The 22,819-nt window shown below is 37.9% G+C and overlaps 1 protein-coding gene across 1 annotated transcript in view; it reads right to left on the reverse strand.

Moving 5' to 3' along the window:
- The window catches only part of SOS1 (son of sevenless homolog 1 (Drosophila)), a 218,970-nt gene that overhangs the window by 102,394 nt on the left and 93,757 nt on the right, over window positions 1-22,819 (reverse strand). The window contains exon 2 of the mRNA XM_006839458.1: window positions 9,417-9,542. Within this exon, the coding sequence (XP_006839521.1) occupies window positions 9,417-9,542 (126 nt within the window). The remainder of the gene's footprint in view (window positions 1-9,416; window positions 9,543-22,819) is intronic.

Raw genomic sequence — 22,819 nt, forward strand, 5'->3', positions numbered from 1 at the left:
AATGCAAGGAAAAACCAAGATTCAAAAGACCGCCAAGCATCCTATTATTCCCCCCTTTCAGTATGTTTTACATTACACCCTTATACACCCACAGACACACTAAACTACAACAAAGTTTCATAAAATAAAACCTGTCCTTACTGTATACACGCAAACTCAAACTCACTGCCACTGGGTGAATTCCAATTCAAAGTGACCCAGTATAGGGTTTCTGAGCCTGCAAATCTAAATGGGAGCAGCTAGTGGGTTCGAACCGCCATACTTGTGATTAACAGTGGCACTGTGAGTTAGTGTGTCAGACTGCAAAACAAGGTTGGTCGTTCAAGCTCACCAGTTGTTTCGTGGAAATCCTATACAGGGTTCCTACAGGTTGGAACCGACTTGATGGCACTTAACTACAACAACAACTTATCCTACAGTGCCACTCCAGGACTCTTTATATACTACACTGGTAATTCATATTGTTTCATTAAAAACAAAATAGACTCCTTGACTTACTTAAGGGTCATGAGTTGGAGTCCAAAATCAAGGGTGTATACTAGAGATAAAAACAACAGACAAAAGAAACAACTGAATCTGATCTTTCTAAATAGATTTAGCATATATACCTTTGGGGGTAAAATACCCAATCAGCAATGTTGGAATGACTGAGGCAAACCATAGGTCAAGGTTGTGATTAGGGGTGTGGGAGATAAAAGAGCAATCCATGTTGTTGTTGCTGAGTACTGTAGAGGCAGTTCTGACTCACAGCAAGCCTGTATACGGTTTCTGAGGAGCACCTGTTAGGTTTGAACCTCTGACCTTGTGATTCACAGTCCAGTGCTTATCCTATAGTGCTACATGGGAGTCCAGAAATCCATACCCATCTCAATTTTATTTACCCAATGTTGTGAGAAAGGAAAGAAGAAATAAGATCTAGAATGATCAAAGGATAGGCACCAAAGGAAAAAATTGTAACAATCATAATTTTAATTTACTTAAGTCTGTTAATGGCCTCAAATATATTAGGAGGTAATACCAAGGGTTGGAATGTCAGGAAAAAGACTGATGCCTTGAATGTGGAAAAGCCAAATTAAAGAATTAATTTATCTCTTGTAATAGTAAATTTAATTACAAATTTATGTTGTTGTTGTTAGGTGCTGTGGAGTCGGTTCCAACTCATAGCCACCCTGTACATAACAGGACAAAATCCTGCCCAATTCTGTGCCATTCCCTCAATTGTTGTTACGTTTGAGTCCAATATATTAGTCTGAGTCCAACTTGATAGCAGAATAAAATTCATTTTCATAGTTATTCTTAATATCTTTTAAAGAAACCTAAGGAGGAACCATCAATGAAAATGTTTTAATTAGAATTCCACTCAAAAATAATAATTTCATTTACTGCAAACAAGAAAGAGACTCAATCCTGACTAATATGGTTTTGAGGAGGTACAAATGAGATACAGAGCTACGTCAGAGATTCAGCTTTGCCTCATCTTAGAAGCTTGTCTTTTCCTTTTACACACACACTAAAGAGGTTAAAACAAACACTATCTTGAAGATCAATTCAAATACTAGACTATTTGAATAGATAACTAGGACATCTATAGAGATTCCTATGCTCACAAATCAGTTGCAAAAATTCATACTTTTTAAATTCTGTTAGCAGCAATAAGTATGGGAGAAATTTTTAATAAAGGTAAAAAGTGTGGAGAAATTACTTGGAAAATCTAACTGTTAATATACATTAGAAACCATAAGGAACTAGTATGCTAAGGAAATGGGGGTGGTTTTGTTTTTTTTGTGAATAAAAAAAGAAAGCAGACTTAAAAAATTTTTAGAGTAAGGCTGAATATTTTTTAAAAGTCCAAGAAAACTAGTTGCTCCTCTGACTTAACAGAAACCAGAACCAAACCTACAGCTGTACAATCGATCCTGACTCATAGTGGCCCTATGGAGGGTTTCTGAAGCTGGAACCTTTATGGAAACGAAAAGTCTTGTCTCTCTCCTGAGGAGTGGCTAGCGGTTTGAACTGCCAGCCTCGCAGCTAGAAGTCCAGTGCTTATTCGACAATGCCACCAGAGCTCCTACTGATTTAACTGGGGAAAAAATATCAGTGTCCTAAGAACCATTCAGATAGAAGTAAAGGATAATTAGGGAAAGACAACACCTAGAAGTTAACTGAAGGATATAATTTATCAGGAAAATACCACAAGAAAAAAAATACGAGTTATATAATATTTACAGAAGCATAAGGGCAAATTAGTAGTTCACTAGAAACTTCATTAACTACATGGAGACAGTAACATTGCTTTTTTGCTCCTACACATTTTTATTTTTAAGATTATATGCAGAAAAATGATTATTATAGGGCAGGGAAGACCAAACCAGACTGGAGAAATTTTGCTATGTTACTTTTTAAAATGTGAATTTGAAACATATCCCTTCTTGGTTATGTTTATAGTTTCCAAGGCTGTATTCAAACATCATCCTCCTGTGGAGAGGCTGGTGGATTCAAACTGCAGACCTTACAGCTAGCAGCTGACATTTAATAAACACCCAGGTGTTAGTAGCATGAGTTGGTGAATGTTGGCAATGTCAATAAGATGAAATCCTACTAATCTAGACTATGATAATTCAAAAATTGTGAGTTATCAAAATTTACAGACATACAAGTAATCCACTATTTTCCAAGCTTGTTTGATGCACTTATATTCCTAAAACTAAGACTAAAAATTGCCCTGACTTTCCATGTAAATAAATCCCCAAGGAACCTCACATTAAGCACTAACTGTCACCCTACTTTGAATTTTGTTTATATTCAAAAGTAAATAAAGTGCATTCTTTAGAAAGACTTAAAACTTCAAATATTCTGTGAATTCAAATTGACCTATTTTTTTAAAGTATACTTTTCTTATATGGTCTTCAAATTTTTTATTAAATTTTGGTGAATTTTTTTCTCACCACAAAATTTATTTGAAGGGCTCAATTCAGGGCCCCTCCCCTTTTAAAAATTTATGCAAATGTGTAATACTGAATCTTAATAAAATATTGGAAATAATGAAAACCTGACAAAGTGAATCCTAATGAAAGAAGCAAACAGAAAATTACTTGCTCACAAAACAATCTAATAAGATACTGCCATTATACTCATCTAAATTCTTTCACATCTCCACATGCTTATCTAAGGAGCTCTGGTAGCACAGTGGCTGCTAACCTCAATGTCAGCAGTTGGAAACTACCAGATGTTCCATGGGAGAGAGATGAGGCTATCTGCTCCTGTAAAGATTTACAGCCTTGGAATTCCTATACAGAGTTGCTATGAGTTGGAACCCGACTCCAGGGTACACCACGACCACCACATGCTTATCTAAATATTTTCCACACATAGTATGTTGCTGTTGTTGTTGTTAAGTGCCACTGAGTTGGTTCTGACCCACAGCAACCCTATATAGGATTTCCAAGGAGCAGCTGGTGAGTTTGAACTGACAACCTTGCAGTTCAAATGGTTTTGCAGTCTGGTACATTAACCCACAGTGCCACACCAGGACTCCAGGTATGGTACAGGAAGAGGGATGGGAAAAGGGATATTTGACTAATGACTGGAAAAGATCTAGGTTCTTTTCCACCTACCTTATCACTCTGAGAGTCACTTTCCTAAAATATAAAATAAGGAGAATATTAACTACCCCGTAGAGTAACTGAGTATATATTAACAGTATACTTTGAAATTAAAAAGTCATTTGGGATAGTACAAAACGGTTAAACTACTCAGTAGTTCAAACCCATCCAGAGGTGCCTCAAAAGGAAGGCCTTGCAGTCTACTTCCTAAAGGTCATAACCATTGAAAACCCTATACACAGTTCTACTCTGAAAAATACTGGGGCACTAGTCAGAATCATCTGGACGGATACGTTTTCTTTTTTAATCAATTGGTTCCTATTTCTACTACTTCCATACTACTATATGTTGTTGTTATGTGCCATCGAGTTGGTTCCAACCCACAACAACCCTTTATAGGGGTTTCCGAGGAGCAGTTGGTTAGCTTCAACCACAGACCTTGTGGCTCTGACCGACTGTGCAGTCTAGCACATTAACCCCACAGCGCCACACCAGGACTCCATACTATTATATAGTCTCTTCCCAAAAAAATCTGTCCTCAAACTCAAAGTGAGATCAGAGGAATATCATATGTTTGGGGTTGGGGAGGCATTGCAATTGGTGAAAGCATTTGTTTTTTTTCTTGGGGAGGTTAGGAATAAGGAGTTAGGGTTAGGACTATAGCTAGGCCTAGGACTTCATTTACTGTTAAGGTCATGATTAGGGGTAGGGATAGGGGTTGGACTATGACTAAGAGTAAGGCTTGTTTTTATTTTAGGGTTACAGTTAAGGTTGTAGGGTGTTTTGTTTTGTTTTCTTGAAATCTACTTGTTTACTGTTCATTTTTAAATTCTATAACTATATTATTCCCTTTTTTTACTCTCTGGGGCTTTTTTTTTTGTTATAGACTGGTATCTTTGGTTCCCCGTTTTCAGTCTTGTAGATTTTGTTTAACTTAGAATACTTATACACCAGTTGAGTTCTAGGTGATATTGTCATGTATGGTAAGCTCAGTTTGTCATGCATGGTAAGCTCAGTTTGTCATGTATGATAAGCTCAGTTTGTCATGTATGGTAAGCTCAGTTTGTCATGTATGGTAAGCGCAGTTTGTCATGTATGGTAAGCTCAGTTTGTCATGTATGGTAAGCGCAGTTTGTCATGTACGGTAAGCTCAGTTTGTCTTGCTTTGTTGGTTCTATTTACAAAGAACTTTCATTAGCTTTTTTAAAAGATTGGTCTGATTTTACAAATTCTTTTAATTTTTGTTTATCTAGAAATATTCTGATTTTGTCATATTTGAAAAACCTTTTTTGGGGTATATGATTCTTAGTTGGCAGTTTGTTTTCTTTCAGAGTTGTACATACGTCATCTGGTTGTCTACTTTTCTGCATGAGAAATCAGAGCTTAATCTTATTAGTTCTTCTTTGTAGGTTAACTTTTTGGTTTGTTTCCAAGCTGTTTTATGGATTTTTTTTCTTGTCCCTACTCTGGAAAAGTTTAATTATAATATGTCTGAGTGATTATCTTTTGTGGTCTATTGTGTTTGGAGTTCGTTCAGTTTCTTGAATGTATATCTTCTCGTCTTTCACGATATTAGGGAAGTTTTCTTCCAATAACTCTTGGACAACTTTCTTGTGGTTTTTTTGGTCACTTCCTGTATGGGAGTTCCAACCACAGTAAGTTATTCCTCTCTTTGCCCTTTCAATGTATTATTTCTGAAGTCTCATTATTAATATTCTGACTTTCTAATTGCTGCTTTTGTATAGTTTTCATTTATTTTGTCAGTTTGTTCCTGCAGTGTTTTCCTGAATTCTTCTAAAGTTTTGTCTGTTTTATCCTTGATTTCATCTGCAGTTTTTTCATTCATTCTCTCAATCCACTGAAAGTGCCTAAATATCATTCTTTGAAGTTTCTTACCAAGTAGCTCCATACCATTTCTGGTATTACACTTTCTGACTGTATTTTGGTCACTTATTTGAAGTACTCTCTCGTTTCTTTGTATAAGCTGAAAATGTTTTCTCCAAGACACTGTGGATATATATTTAAGTGACTGCAGGTTGGTGTGTTCTCAGGCACTCACCACCTGTTTCCGGGTAGATGTGATAGAGACTGGAAATGTGTACGCAGTTCTGCTTGCTGTTTGTATAGCGTAATTCAGCATGGGTTTTATCACTGATTAGGTGGTACAGAAGTGAGTAGTGGTACTTGCCCAGCAGATATAGCGAAGGAAACACAGATGTGGCTCGGCCATATGAACACAATTGCTGTCTCCCAAAAACAAACCACCGCAATAAAATACCTAATGAAGTGCAATTCTCTTGCCTCCAGATACAGGGGTAGTACACCTGGCACCTAACCCCAAGCAGAGAAGAGGCTACATAGGAGGAAGTACTACTAGGTTCTGGGCAGACAAGGGCAGGGGTCGGCCATGCTCCTGGCTACTAGAAGAGGGACAGGATAAAGGGAGTACCACACCCCATTAGCTGCAAACCTGCAAAATATGTACTGTTACTCTAGGTCGCTGTGCCAATCCACAGCAAAAGCCATTCTGTCTCCTCTCTAGAAGGTTCTGCTCAGCTTCCTCTCCCAATCAGCACTCAGTCCTCTCCATCCTATCCTCTGAAACTCAAAGAGTTCCAGGATCACCATTCACACGTTTCCCTTGGTGCCTCATATCCTTGTTGCAGAGGGTCGGCTCAGCTAGTCTATCTACTCTGTCATCTTGCCCCACAAGTCCTACATGTTCTTTTAAGAGTCCAAATTAACTACTTAAAAATAACAAGACAAGGCAAATATCTTATATCTCTCAGAGTTTTCTTCTGGGTGAACATTAAGAAGCTATGAAATAGGCTCTATTATTTAGGATCTTGAATACCTATATATTGATTAAATCTATACAACAACAAGACAGATTCATAATCATTTCTGAGAATTCAAGGAGATTTCCTTCAATACTAGAAAATGATACATTTAGCTTCTATATTAAGAAGAGGAAATCAGATTAGCATTGTTGTTGTTGTTATGTGCCGTGGAGTCGGTTCCAACTCATAGCAACCCTTTACAGGGTTTCCAAGGCTGTAAATCTTTACGGGAGCAGAAAGCCTCATGTCTTTCCCGCAGAACAGCTGGTAGTTTCGAACTGCTGACCCCTGAGGTTAGCAGCCCGATTTGTAACCACTATGCTACTGGAAACAGCTGAATTTGAGTTTAAACTACGACCAAATTAGTAAATTCCTGGAAAGCACTAACATCAGAATGTTAAGCAACACAAAACATGTAACACCATTCTAATGCATTAGATACAAGGTTGTATGCTGCATTTGATAAACACTCTGGGTAAACCTGACTAAGATCCAAAAAAGCAACTGGAATTGTTAATAGAAAGGAAAGTCAGGCAACCAGTTCAAGATATACTCTGAGAAGCCCATGGTAATTGATACTTAAAAAGGAAATTAGGAATGAAAGACAGTTGTTTTTATAGTTTAATGGAAAAATGAGGTAAGATGTAAGACCCTACTTTGAATAACACAAGGAATTGAATCAAATTACCATTTCATGGCATAAAATCTTTTCTACACACACTAGCTCTGTAATTCAATGTTCCTGTACCTCAAATGAAATCTGGATCTTCTCTGAAAAAGTCTAAAACAGGCACTATTTCTATTACCCCAAGCCCATGTAAATAGATTGAGCATCTTTTTCACTCCCAAAGTTGTTTCTGGAATATCACTCTTTCATTCTCTTATAAAGTCCTGTCACCATCCTGTGTGACTTTATTATCTACATCATGGACACAAACAGTACCCTGGCCTTAATCATCTGAACACCTCATTTTGAGGACTTTCTCTTATAATCCAAACACTACCTACCAAATGGCCACAGCCTGCTTTGTAACTATGCTACCAACGAAATCTTAAATTCAAAGAACTCTGATTCCAATCCACTTTTTTTCTTACTTGGGTATTCTAATTTAACCACTTTTCTAATCACATTAATACCTGTTTCATTCATGTTTTTCCAATCTACATGCCTCTTTCTTATCTGGTATGATAATTAAATGAAAGGCAAGCTCAAAAGCCTAGAGTTTCTGGGTCTAATTAATAATAGTAGCTGCTTGATCTTGGGCAAGTTACTTAACTTCTTTGTGCTTCCAGAAAGTTTCAACATTCATTCTTTCAACACATTTCCTTTCAAAACATGTTTCCTAAGTAACTTCTATATGCCAGACATTGTTTTAAGTGTTAAGAGATTCAGCAATGAACAAAACAAAATCCCCAGAGAGAACTTTCTAAGTAAGGGAGAAAGCAGCACAATCTTCATGGGATATTGTAATATTTATATAAAATATACAACATGGAACCGTTTGCACCAATGCATAACAATATAGCAAGTACTCAAATATCAGCTGTTATATTACATTTCGCTTTTTTCCTTATCCAATTTAGATTTCCTGACATTGTTTATTAACAAGTTTCTCATTGGATATGCCTATATGTCAATCCCATAGCCCTCATAAGCTGAGCAAGCCCTGAGATATTTCCATCCTAGCCACTGTGTGCCATAAAAACATCATTACATTCTGTATGTGTTGCGTTCTAAAAAGGGTTATGAAGTACCAATTTCCATAATTTCTTGCCCTACTGTCTTGACATTGTACATCCAGGATGGACACCATTCTTGGATCATCCCAGTTATCTTTTTTATGCCCACACCTAAGCGGGCTTAAAAAAAAAAAAAAAAAGTTATGCAATCTGGAAGATTTGTGCCATTATACATTTGAGGTCACTGATGTCAGATGAGCCTTCATCACTGTCAGAAAACTTTATTTCCTTGCAGCTCTGTTTCTCATTTTCTACAATTATGACTTTAAACTTTCCTCGTGGTGGTGGTGGTGGTGTGCCATGGAGTCGGTTCCTACTCACAGCGACCCGACATAGGGTTTCCGAGGCTATAAATCTTTGAGGTAGCAGAAAGCCTCAACTTCCTCCTGAGGAACAGCTGGTAGTTTCAAACTGCTGACCCTGACGTTAGCAGCCCAATTCGTAACCACTACACGCTACCAGAGCTCCTTTAAACTTTCCTCCTACTCTTCTTAAATTTTTGACCCCTTTAGATCTCAGCTTAGACATTTCTTCTTTTGAGAAGTTAAACCTAAATCCCAATGCATAAGTTATTTGTCCCTTTCATGGTTACCACATACTCTGTACTTAGAGTCAATCACATTATGCTACTTCTTATATAACTGTCTGCACTTCCATTGAACAGCAAGTCATAAAGTGGCAGTGGCCATAACCATCTGTAAGAGATTTCAGAACCTCATTTCTAGATTTTTCCATCCCTTTCAACAGAAATATCACCTACAATATACGTAAGACTAAAGTAACAGCTGAAATGTACTTGGGATTGTAGGATAAAGCAGTGGACTACAAGGTTGGTTTGAACCACAAGGTCAGTGGTGCAAACTCACCAGCTGCTCCTTGGAAACCCTATATAGGGTGACTGAGTTGGAACCAACTCGACAGCACTTAACAACAATAAAACTGGCTTTAAAATACAAAAGAAATATCTGGATATATTTCTCTCTTAAAGATATGAGTACATTATTCTAGCATCCAATAGTAGTGTTTAGAAGCCAACTCAACTTCATTTTAGATTAAATGCAAAATACAAGCTATCAAATACCCAATATAAAATTAAAATATAGTCAGTCTTCATTTTCTTTATACCTTATATATTTTGTAGAATTGAAAAGCAAATTCTTTTCTCTTTCACAGACACTACAACTAACACAGGTTAAATATACATAAAGTGATTATAAGGTGAAATTTATCATACCTCTACATCTAAAACACTCCGGGGCTGAGCTTGGCATAGCATATTCAATAATTGCAAAATCAATTCTTCAACATATTGAAGAGCATCATCATTAGATTCAAGTGTAGGATGAACTTGACCCTGAACCTGTGAACAAAAAAAACAAAACAAAATAATTATAACATGAAGTTTATTTTACCTCAAATTTAACCTACATAAACAAAAAAAATTTAATGTGGGTTTGTACTCAAGAACATGGTGTGGTCCGCAAATACAGATTTACAAGTACTAAACCAGAAGTCAGAAATTCTCAACCTTTTTTCCCCATCACATAAACCAGACATGTTTATAACATGTTCCTAGAGATGCAAATACCTGAATGCATAATTTCACTTTTCTTTTCTTTATTTTCTTAAATCATCGTTACCCTGAGGTGGAGGAATACGAAGAGAAAGTGAGAAGTGAAGTGGGAATAAAAGATGCCATTTATATGGTTTTCACCAGGAAATACTACATATTGCTTGGGCAAAATGACCTTCTCTATCCCTTGGCTTGAAGGAGCTCTGGTAGCATAGCGTTTATGAGTCAGGCTGCTAACATCAGAGTCAGCAGTTTGAAACTACCAAGTGTTCAGCGGGAGAAAGATGAGGCTCTTTCTGTTCCCGTAAAGGTTTACAACCTTAGAAACCCTATACAGGGTCGCAATGAGTTGGAACCAACTCCACAGCATACCACTACCACTACCACTACCACTACCACCACCACCACCCCTTGCTTGGAGTCCTGGGGTGGCACTGTAGGATAAGCACTGTGGCAAAAGGTCAGTTTGAACCTCAAGGTCAGTGGTTCAAACTCACTAGCTGCTCCTCAGAAAACCAACACAGGGTCAATATGAGTCGGAACTAACTCGACTGCACTTAACAACAATTCCTTGCTCAACTCTTTATTTCCTACTAAATGATAAAAATCCAAGAAAGGTATGTCTCATCATGTTCACCTAGCACAGTGCAAAGCATAGAGTACAGGCATGATAAATACTTGTTGAATACAAAGTCATCCTAAATCAAAGGACATAAAATGGGCATTTTGACAGATCATAATTTTGTATCTACACATTAGGAAGATAACTTTGTGGTCACTTAATGGCAACTGGTACTAATCTTAACTTTTCTTCCTTTCAACCATTTTTAAGAAAGCACTTCAGTCCACTGGCCTTTGTAAAACTTGCATCTTAACAACACAGCACAATAGTCTGTACTTGCATGCCTTTGTCACTTACAGGTAACAACTGTTCATCATTAAATGAATGACAGAAGAGCAGCTCCAGGTGATAAACAGTGTTATTTCAGAACATGCTCAACTCCAGGCAGGGTGGTAAAGCACTCATTGAATGGCAGGGCATGATGCTCACTGGTCACGAACTTTCAACTAAGAGAGAGGGCCTAAATACCTCAGTTTGTGGGGAATTTTTTTATAATGAATGTGTCATATAATGAATTTTTTTTTTTAAGTAGATACTTTTTAAAGGACACCATTTTAAGAGGTAAATAGCAAAATAAAATCCAGAACTGTGTGAGGAGGTACTATGTACTACATCAACTATGGGTAATTAAACAATTTACAGCTTTACTGATGAAAAACTGAGCTGCACACCCTCAAAGGCTTGAATCATTTTCCATGAACTATTGATACTATTTGGTGCAGCAATTATCAACCTGATTGTAATGTATCGGTCTACAAATTTCTTCATCAGATTAGATAGCTAAATGGTTGTTCTGTTAAAATATGGATTACCTTTGCACTAGAACCCATAATCGTTGATAAGTGCCATCAGGTTGGTTCCAACCCATAGCAACCCTGTATAGGGTTTCCAAAGAGCAGTTGGTGAGCTTGAACTTCAAGGCAACTTTGCAGTCCAGCACATTAGCCCACAGCGCCACACTAGAACCCCTAAGTTGTGATTCCAAATTCAGCAAACTCAATTACTGAAACTTAAAAAAATTTACATTCTTGTATGCCTCCAATGGTTCTCATCTATTCGCCTTCTCTTACTTTTGTCCATTTCCTTTTAGAGCTCCATACCCTCCTCCCACCTCTCAAATTTGGATCCTACCCTGGACAATCGGTTCCTTCTGCATCCAACCACGTAATCACGTTTACTCCCACATAGTGAACTATGATCTGTGCACAGGACTCCACATCTATCTTCAGTTTGGGTTTCTCTTCTGAGCTTTAGACCAATACTTCAAAGAAGCTGCTACATACCTCTACCTGATTAGTCTACCAGCATCTCAAGTTTAACACAAACAAATCAGGGCTTACTGTTAAAACTGAATAAGAAAAAACCTTATCTCGTACTTGTTACAGTGGAGCTGGTTCCAACTCGTAACGGCCCTGTATAGGGTTTCTGAAGCTGTAAATCTTTACTGCAGCAGAAAGTCTCATCTTTCTCCAGCAGAGTGACTGGTAGACTCGAACCACCAACCTTGTGGTTTGCAGTCCAGTGCTTATCCTACAGAGCCTGAGCGCTCCCTTTATTTTATACGTGTTGCTGTTAAGTGCTGTCGATTAGATTCTGACTCACAGTGACCCTGTTTAGGGTTTCCAAGGACCAGTTGCTGAATTTGAACCACCAACCTTGTGATTCAAACAGACATTGCAGTCCAGTGCTTATACTCTAACGCCACACCAGTCCTATTTCATACATTGTTGCTGTTACTGTTGTTGTTGAATGCTGTCAAGTTGGTTCCAACTCATAGCAACCCAGTATACAGTTTCTAAGGAACAAATGGTGAATTTGAATCGCAGACCTTTCAGTTCAAACCGACCTTACAATTCAGTACATTATCCTCCAGCACCACGCCAGGAGGTACTTAATATTTTTTTAATGAATATACAATATATTTTAGAAAACCACAGTATAAACAATCTTTAGTTTCACTAAGCTGTAATCTTGAGAACAGTAGCTATAACTAGGCGGGTGCCCATAGGAAAGCCTGGTCTGAAGTTATATTTTCATACTTCTGTATGAAATTTAGCCTGTCTAAATACAAGCACAGCACTTACACTATAAATTATAAAATTTTGGGAAAATTAAACCACTGACACATTCCAAATAGGTAAAATAATTTTTGACTACGTTAATGATCCAAATTAGCATTACAAATTACATAAAAATATAATTAAAATACTAAAAACCTGACATAAAACAAAAATGCGAGAGTATTTTAAAAACATTTTAAACAATAACAATTTTCATCACTTTTTTAAAATATCAAAGTGCTCTGAGGAGGTGGTTTACGTAAAAGAGCTGAAAAGAAATTTTCAGTGGGCAGCTTGAGAAGACAAATTATAATGAAATGTGCAAGAACCTGTAGTTAGAAAACTAAAAGAGAAGAACATGCTGAGCATTTCTCAAGCTGAAAGAACTGAAGAAAAAATGCAGCCCTGACTTGAAATATTGAAGGATTCGATGGGAAAATTATTGAATGATGCAGAAACAACAAAAGAAGATAAAAAGAAAACACAGAGTCACTGTATCAGAAAGACAAGGTCAATGTTCAACCATTTCAAGAGGAGGCATATGATCAAAAGGCAATGATACTGAAAAAAGAAATCAAGGTACAGTGAAGGGTTGGAAAAGAACAAGGCTGTGGGAATTGATGAAACACAAATTGAAATCTTTCAACAAATTGAGGCAGCACTGGAGGGACTAACTCATCTATGTCAAGAATTTTCGAAGAGAGCTACCTGGCCAACTGATTGGAAGTGATCTGTATTTCTGCCCATTCCAAAGAGAGGTGACCAAATGGATTGCAGAAATCATCTGACAGTATCACTACTATCACATGCAAGTAAAACTTTGCTGAAGATAATTCAAATACAGCTACAGCAGTACCTTGACAGGAAGTTACCAGAGATTCAAGCCGGATTCAGATGAGGACATGGAACAAGGGCTATCATTGCTGATGTCAGATGATCTTGGCTGAAAGCAGAGAATACCAGAAAAATGTTTTTCTGTGCTTTATTGACTACACAAAGGCTTTTAACTGTGTGGAACATGACAAACTATGGACAACATTGCAGAGAATGAGTATTCCAGAACACTTAATTAACTGTGTTCATAAGGAACCTGGACAGAAACAAAGAGACAATCTTTGAACAAAACAAGCACAGTAAATACTTTAAAATTAGGAAAAGGTGTGTGCCAGAGTTGTGTTCTTTTACCATACTCATTCAATCTGTATGCTGAGCAAGTAATTTGAGAAGAACATAACATCACTGATGTAAACTCATTAACTAGCTGCCATATACAGATGATATAATCTTGTTTGCTGAAAGTGGAGAGGGGCTTAAAATACTAATGAAAATCAAAGACCACAGCTTTCAGTATATTTCGTACCTCAATGTAAATAAAACAAAAATCCTCAGCACTGGCCCAATAAACAACATCCATATCAATGGAGAAAAGACGGAAGTTGTCAAAGACTTCATTTTGTTCACATCAACCACCAACACTCATGGAAGCCAGCAGTCAAGAAATCAAATGACACGTTCAATGCATTAGGCAAATCTGCTGCACAAGACCTCTTTCAAATGTTCAAGAACAAAGACATCACTTTGAGGATTTAAGTGTGCTTCAACCAAACCATGGTATTTTCAGTAGCCTCATATGCATATAGAAGTTGGACAGTGAATAAGTAACACCACAGAAGAACTGATGTATTTGAGTTACGGTGTTGGAGGAGAATATTAAAAGTATCATGGGGGGAGGGGCAAACAAGATGGCAGATAGGGCAGAAATGCAGTGAGGAGCTCTCTCAGAAAAAACACAAAATACCAGACCAAGCAGGCTCAGGGGATGGTGCCAGAACTCTGAGCCACATATTATAAAGGAATATTTAGAAAGTTGGGAGGCCTACAGCCAGTGGAATTGGCAGCAGAAGCAAGAAATCCAATGCTATCTAATCCAAGGGACTCAGCTGCTCCCTGAGCGGCCATCTTGGGTGAGACAGAGCAGGGAAAGGATCAGAGCAGCAGCCACCGATGCCTGACAGAACCACGGAGATAAAGGTGTGGATGTTTTTTTTGTTTTGTTTTTGTATCTGTTCATTGGTCTTCCTGTCTGCACACCTCCATTCTGGTGACTAGAGGAGGTACCTGAGCAAGTGGACACCTCACCCCCACCCATGGAGGATTCTACTACACATGCACACAGATCTCCTCAAAATTTAAAGGGACAGTTTCCACTTAATACCAAACAGCAGTGCAAAACGGCTCTGAACCATTTATCATTAGGAAAAAGGCCTGAACGGGGGTTGTGAGGAGGGACAGGCAGACTAAAAAGGAAACAGGCTGAAAATTAAATCCTGAGTTATGTCATAATGACCAACATTGGCATCTTGAAATTTTTCAGGAAGAAGAGTGAAAAGGAAAGCCCATCTCCTTATCACATTTATCTGGAGGCAATCAGAAAACATAAAAAATACCAAAATACACATCCATCTAAGTATTAAGGCCACAGATAACCAATGAATATGCCCAAAAAACATAAACAGATGACCATATCAGCACATGTCCAGAAACAAGATGAAGTGACTGCCACAAATGAGCTGGAGGTAGACCTACACTCCATACTGGAAGGAGGGCAGGCCTTGGAAATGCCTGAGAAGGAATTCAGAAAAATGATTATAAAATGTATCAAAACAGTATACAATGCAGTTGAGAAAAATAAGGAAGAATTCAGGAAAGTGCTACAGGAACAATCAAGTAAGACAGATACTACAGCACTGAAAACAAATCAAAACCTACAGAAAGAGGTCCAAACGATTAATAACAGAATATCAGAAATGGACAATATGCTGAAAAGGCAAAGGAATACAATTGAAGAGATGGAAGCCAGGAACTAGTAAACTGGAAGATAAATGTCTCAATACTACTAAGATAGAATAACAAGCAGATGAAAGGATAAAAAAAATCTGAAGAAAATCTAAGATTCATGTTGGACAACATGAAGAGGAATAACTTAAGAATTATCAGCATTCCGGAACAGAAAAAAATCACAGAAGTCCACAGAGGAGACAGTCGAAGAGCTGCTGGAAGAAAATTTCCTAACATCCTAAAAAGTGAAAAGATTAGCATACAAGAAGCTCAACGAACCCTAGGAAGGATAGACTCTAAAAGAAAATCACCAATCAAGCTCTCCAAAATCAAAGATAAGGACAGAATCCTGAAAGCAGCTAGGAAAAAGAGAAGTATTAACATAAAAAGGCAAGCAGATACCTTGAAGAATAACACGGAAGCTGCAAACCACCAGTTAACATGGATGAACCTTGAGGGCATTATGTTGAGTGAAATTAGTCAGTCACAAAAAGAGAAACACTGCATAGGACCACTACTGTAAAAGACTAAGAAAAAGAACCCATACTAAAGAAGGGTGGGGGGATTCTTTGTTGAATGCTGGGATATTGGGGGTGGGTGAGGGGAGGGAAGGGAAGGTGGAGCACAGGGCTGGGATTAGACACAGGATAGTTTGAGTTCTGGGGAGAGGAGCAATATACAAGAAGGGAGAGGGGAGTGGAAGAACAAAACAGATGCGAGAACAATTAGGCATGTTTGAATGGGCTGAGTGGGACAGAGGTAAATAACGATGTATGCACAACCTTGGAACAACAGGGCTCTGGGATACAGAGATTGAAACATGGTTGGAACAAGGAAAAGGGGGGAATAATGTTAAGATGCTTAACATTATTAAGCTGTCAATCAAATATGATGGTGTAATCAAAACATTCCAAGATAAACAGAAGCTAAGTGATTTAGCCAAAGCCAATCCTTTGGGGAAGGACATGGAAGAACAAGGTAGATAGGGGAACACGGAGCCAGGTTTGCATGGCTAAGTGGGACAGAGGTAAACAGTGATGCACGCTCAACCTTGGAATAACAGGGCTCTGTGATACAGGGACCTAGGCATAGTTTGAAGACAGGAAATAATACTAAGATGCTTGACTGTCTTATGAATATTGGTTTCCCTTGCCTACTATTGTAAAATAGATACCTGAGTGAGACAGAAAGGAATGTTGGGAAACATGATTACAGAAAACTTGTAAGCCCATCTTCAACCTATAACTGATTGGAATACCTCAAAGGGGTTCCAGAACTTGCCCAGTGAAATAGAACTCTTGCACAGCCTTTGCAGAGTATAGGTAGGACCTTAGGTGGAATCCTGAGTCCCATCCAGAACCTTCTGAGGTAGGACAACAGACTAGCCTGAAACAGCTAGAGCAACAGAAGATACATTTTCAAAGTAAGACCATCAGAAAAAAACAAAACAAAAATGTCAGTATCACTGGCTACTACAAGAATAAGCAAGCTGGTCATCAGGAAGCCATCGAGGCAAGCAATCAAGTTCCTTCAGGACAAACTCCTCTCTAAGACTGAAATTCAAAGGGAACACATGAGAGCAGGCATGTAAGCTTGCTGGCTACCATGTTGGTCTACTAGTGAGTGGGCAAAAGGGAAAGGCAGCAATGAAGAAATGGGCTGAGTTCAACCACAGTCCATTGACTCCCATTGACCTGGAGATGAGCGATAGAAGAGGAAGGGCTGGTTGGTCCAAAGTGTGGTGAGACCTAGGGACACTTGAGCCCACAGACAAGGACACAGTCACAGAGGACTAGCGCTGAGAGTGAAGCATCCAGCTGATATGAAGTCAGGGGAGATGCACAAGAACACCCAAACTTGCAGATAGTACCCATTTGACCTGACCTTGAGGGCTTGATAATCAGAACTCGACCAGAGGAGTTTTTTTTGTTTTTGTTTTGCTAAAGGAAGCAAGGGTATATTGTGGCAATTTGATGAACCTGACTATACTCATGGAGGTGGTAACTCTAAATATCAACAGAGGGAAGGAGTCTTCACACCAATTATCAATGCTATCCCATCTGTACACAGGGTAGATAGGGATGGGCAACTTAGACATTAGCTACCAAAAATGAGGGGGCAATAAAGGCACGAAGTGACTAGTTTACAAGGTTTCAAGGGGGAGCTTAGTTAATAGGGTTTTGGGAAAGAAACAGTCCTCGCTGAATAGTCTTCATCTTGTCTAGATGGGTCTGGTGAAAAGAGATGGGGATAAATAAGATTCTTATGACTCAATAGTATATAATTGTTATCAAGACTAATTGCAACTGTCACAATTGAAAAAGCAGAATTTGTAACAAAAACAGGGGTGTGGTTAAGCTTAAATAGTCCAGAAACAAAGCACTCTAGGATCATCAAAAGAGAAGAGCACAAGTGAATGAATGTGAGACCTTTTCCAGAGACACAGCAACATTAGAGACAGAGGCAGAGATGAGGACCGGATTAATGGCAATACAGGAACTAAGAGCTGGTGGCCAGGAGGCAGACTTGCAGAATGTGCCCACTTTGGTGGTGTAAATTATTATATATGCCTGAGCGTTAAAAAAAAAAAAGCTAAAGTGAATAGAAATACTGTTAACTCATGGTACATGAAGGGTATAATCACTGTAATCAAACAAGATGTATGATTTGTTAAATGTAAAACTGATGATTTGTCCTGTAAACTTTTACTCAATCCACAATCAAAACCTTAAATTAAAAAAAAAAAAGTACCATGGGCTGCCAAGAGAACAAACAAATCTGTGTTAGAAAAGTACAGCCAGAATGCTCCTTAGAAGCCAGGGTGACCAGACCATCTCTCAATTTTGGACATACCATCAGAAGGGAGCAGTCCCTGGAGGACATCATGCTTGGTAAGGTCAAGGGACAGAGAAAAAGAGGAATACCACCAATGAGATGGACTGGCACAGTAGCCCCAGCAATGAGCTCAAGGATTTTGTAGTTGGTGTAAGACTGGGCAGTGTTTCATTCTGTTGTGCATAAAGTCACTATGAGTTAACACTGACTCAACAGCACCTAACAACAACAAACATGTTTTTAGGAACCAGTCAGAAAAAATGTAAACTGATGCCTCTCAAGTTTTTTGTTTGTTTATAAATAATGTTCACTGCTTTTCCAAGAAGCCTAAAGCAACAACATAATTCTTCACTAATATAATCCCACCTCTAGCGTCTCTTCCATTTACATTGTATCCTGAAGCAATCCCGAATCGTTTGCAGTTTGCTGAAACCTGGCATGTAATCTCCCTCACTCTGTTCTCCAAGTTTGATATTCATTTCCTTACCCTTTCTTCCACTTATTCCACTTTCAAACCCAAATCTCCTGTCTTTTGTAAAACCATGTTTCCAGAATTAATATCACTCATTTAACTCATTTGTTGAATCTATTAAATATCAGTCCTTCTTTTAGGTCTTTACAGGAGCAATTGTCATCATTCTGTGGAATGGCTGGTGGGCTTGACCTGCTGATCTTCTGGTTAGCCATCCAGTGCTTACCCTATAGAGTCACCAGGGATCCTTTACTAGATGGTGGTGGTTGTGTACTATAGGGTCACTTCTGACCCCAAATAGGATTTCCAAGGGTGTAAATCTTTACAGGAGTAGAAAACATCATCTTTCTCCTGCGGAGCATTTGGTAGATTTGAACTGCTGACCTTGCAATTAGCAGCCCAACATATAAACTACTGGACACCCAGAGATGAATAAAATGTAGCCCCTATATTTTGTTCTGTGCTAATCCCTGTACTAGATACCACACTTATTTGCAGGTTTGTCACACAGAATCACAATTATTTGTTCCCAAGTCTATTTCCTCTATTAGACAGTGATGCTAATTATTTTCTCTTTGTTTTAATACCAAACTCCTAACATTTAAGAAATACGTCTCTGGCTGATAACCGGGGGGGTAGGACTTGTAGGATGTACCCTTTGGTTGGCTGATGATTCATGGAGGTGATTGTAACCATGGCAATGAAACAATATATGATAGGATGAATGTAAAACTACTGTTCCCCCATGTAAACTATCATACTATTCACAATAAAACATTTAAAAAAGAAAGAAATACGTCTCTGTGTTGTAAAGATACAGAGAAGGGACAAAATATTTTCACTTAATTAAGATAAAAAAGGAGTGATGGTTAAGTCTAGAGAGTCTGTTTGTTTGATTTCTGGACTCCTGGTATGGCACTGTGGGTCAATGCACTAGACTGCAAGGCTGGCCTGCACTACAAGGTCAGCGGTTCAAACTCACCAGCCGCTCTTTGAAAACCCTATACAGCGTCACTATGGGCCAGAACCAACTCGACAGCACTTAACAACAACAACCCTGGATGTACAAGCCACTCAACACAGCTAGAAGTAAAAAAGGTGACTGTCATTTTTGTTAAGTGCTGTTGAGTGGGTTCTGACTCATAGGGATTCAAAGGAGTGGCCAGTGAGCATGAACCACTGACCTTGCAGTTCAAACTGACTTTGCAGTCCAGCACATTAACTCACAGTGCCACACCAGGATTTCGCTCTTTACTTTGTTGTTGTAGTATATAACTGCTTCAGTGAAATGCTGTGGACAAAATCAAACAAAGCCATCCAACTAGATACTAATTCTAATTCAGGCACATATATTTAAAATGTTTATTACATTCAGTATCTGGCAAAATGTGTAACTTTCCAGAAATTCAAATTCAATTTGATTTATTTATAATGGTTTCTGCTAAACTTCTGGACATTAACTTTTATCACATCTTAAACCTGTCAAATTAGGATCACAAGGTTCAGTCAAACAAGAGTCTAATTGTTTTACTTCCTTCAAAACAGATGCAAAAACAGTACTTCAAAACAGACTAAAAAAATGGGCAATGGTCCATGTTTAAAAGGCAAGTAGAATACCATTTCCTAAAAATACACAGACTTTGCTCTTTATTCTTTCAAGGAAGATGCTGTTAAGAGATTTCTTTAAGAAGCAGACAGAAATAGTATTATATTTCATATACAGATAAAATAAAAAGGACTTCTTTTCCATGGGATAGTGTTACAGCTAAAGTGTTTCATTGCATTATAAATGGTACTCAAAGGCATTTAATAGTTTCAATGATCCAAAGTGTTCAAGGCTAAACAGAGTAGGTTATATACTCAAATCTTATGTCAGCCTTCAGAAACCATTCATAGCTGAAATTTACTGAGGTCAAGGTGTCTGTGTGTGTGTGTGCTTATAAACAGTAAGTACTTGAATTGAGTGCAAACTTTGTGTGGGTTTTCTCCCTTATACACAGATTTCAAAAATCATGTATTTTATGTATATTAACTATCACATATTTCTTTAAGAAACTTGAATAAATGCAAATATTTCACTAAAGAATTAATGGTATCTTCTAATAAGAATGCTACCACGACAGTACTTCTTCTTTCATGGTATAATCAATCGCCCTACTCAATTAAAGATGGCACCCACTGAATTGTAAACCTTCTTTAAGGTCTATCCATTTTTACCCTGATAGTTTGTTTTGTCTCTAGTAATTTTTAATAGATTCTAATGCAGCTTTGGTGGTACTACTGCCAGATTTTGTAGAATCTCAAAAGTAAAAGGATTACATCTAAGTCAGTTCCTAGCTGAACTGACACATCAATCTTCTAAACTTACCAGGAATCTCCTGGGTAAGCTGTGAAAAACACTATGTTGAATTCTGATGAATCTTTAATAGCCTTCTCTAGCTGATGGCTCTCTGAAGAATTGGAAAGACTACAATACTGAATTCTATGGTGTCTTCAGTTCAAATGTGCTACTTTTATTTATAAAAATAGCAGGAAGATTTAATGTAAAACTGCATTAAGAGCTTTGCCATTTAAGTAATAAAGATTTGAATTCTCAAATCTCTTTCTCTGTGATTGCTTAGTCAATATTTGATGTTTTAGGTGTTTATTCTTTGATAGGTTTATTTAAAAATCAAGACAAAATTCTCTGTAAAAATTTAAATTTAAAAAAGATTAAAAAATCAAGTATATTAGACAACTTCCGTTTCCCCATAAATAAAACTACCTAAAAATCTTTTCTCATACTTTGATGCCTGTTTATTAGCCTTTAGGTCCATAATGTAACAATTTCCCAAACTCTTGTATGTGTTGGGGATACAAAAATGAACGAAAACATGGCATCTGTTCTCACAGAGGACCTACACATGCAAACAGTTGATTATCACCCTGTGAAGTGAAAGTTAAAATGAAGTTATATTTAAGGTGCAATGAGGACAAAATAGAAAGTGATTTCTGCTGGGGAAAGGTGTGGGAGGTGTCTTCAAGTAAGACAAACTTGAACTGGGACATAAAGGATGATAACAGTTTAATAAGCAGATAAGGAAGCAAGACATTAATTAAAAGGACTGGTGTGGTACTACAGGGTAAGTGCTGGACAACAAGGTCAGTTTGGAACGCAAGGTTGGCAGTTCAAACTCATCAGACACTCCGAGCAAACAGAGTCGCTATGAGTTGGTGGAGAAACAGCACTGGACTATTTAACTGCTAGGTTGGTGGTTCAAATCTGCCAGCTGCTCCTCAGAAACCCTACACAGGGGTGCTATGATTCGGAATCAACTTAAATGGAAGGCACACAGCCATAAACATACAAAAAGGGATACATAGATCAAGAAAGAGATGGAAAGACATGGGTTTAGATCAAGATTTTTTGAACCAGTAGGGAAGACAGAAAAGTTCCATATCATCAGTGAAAACAAGGCCAGGGGCAGACTGTGGAACAGACCATCAATTACTCATATGCAAATTCAAACTGAAACTGAAGAAAATGAAAAGAAGTCCACAAGAACCAAAATATGACCTTGAATTTATCCCACCTGATTTTAGAGATCATCTGAAGAAAAGATTTGATTCATTAAATCATGAAGACCAAAGACCAGAAGAGTTGTGGGATGACATCAAGAACATCATACGTGGAGAGAGCAAAAAGTCATTAAAAAGACAAGAAAGAAGGTAAAGGTCAAAATGGATGTCAGAAGAGACACTGAAACTTGCTCTCCAGTGTAGAGATCTTACTAAAGCAAATGGAAGAAATGAGGAGGTACAAGAACTGAGCAGAAAATTTTAAAGATCAGCTCAAGAAGATAAAGTCAAATATTATAATAAAATATGCAAAGATTTGGAATTAGAAAACCGAAAAGGAAGAACACGCTCAACATTTCTCAAGCTGGGGGAACTGAAGAAAAAATTCAAAACTCAGACTTTCATTATTGAAAGATTCTCTGAGCAAATTACTGAATGATGCAAAATGCATCAAGAAAAGATGGAAGGAATACACAGTCATTGTACCAAAAGAAAATGGTTAATGTTCAACCATTTCAAGAGGTACCATATGATCAAGAGCCAATGACACTCAGGGAGGAAGTCCAAAGTACACTGAAGGAAATGGCAAAGAACAAGGCACCAGGAATTGATGGAATAAAAATTGAAATCTTTCAAGAAAGTGAGGTGGCACAGGAGGCACTCACTCATCTCTGCCAAG

Source organism: Chrysochloris asiatica, unplaced genomic scaffold (genome assembly GCF_000296735.1).
Source record: "Chrysochloris asiatica unplaced genomic scaffold, ChrAsi1.0 scaffold00024, whole genome shotgun sequence".
NCBI classification, from domain to species: Eukaryota; Metazoa; Chordata; class Mammalia; order Afrosoricida; family Chrysochloridae; genus Chrysochloris; species Chrysochloris asiatica.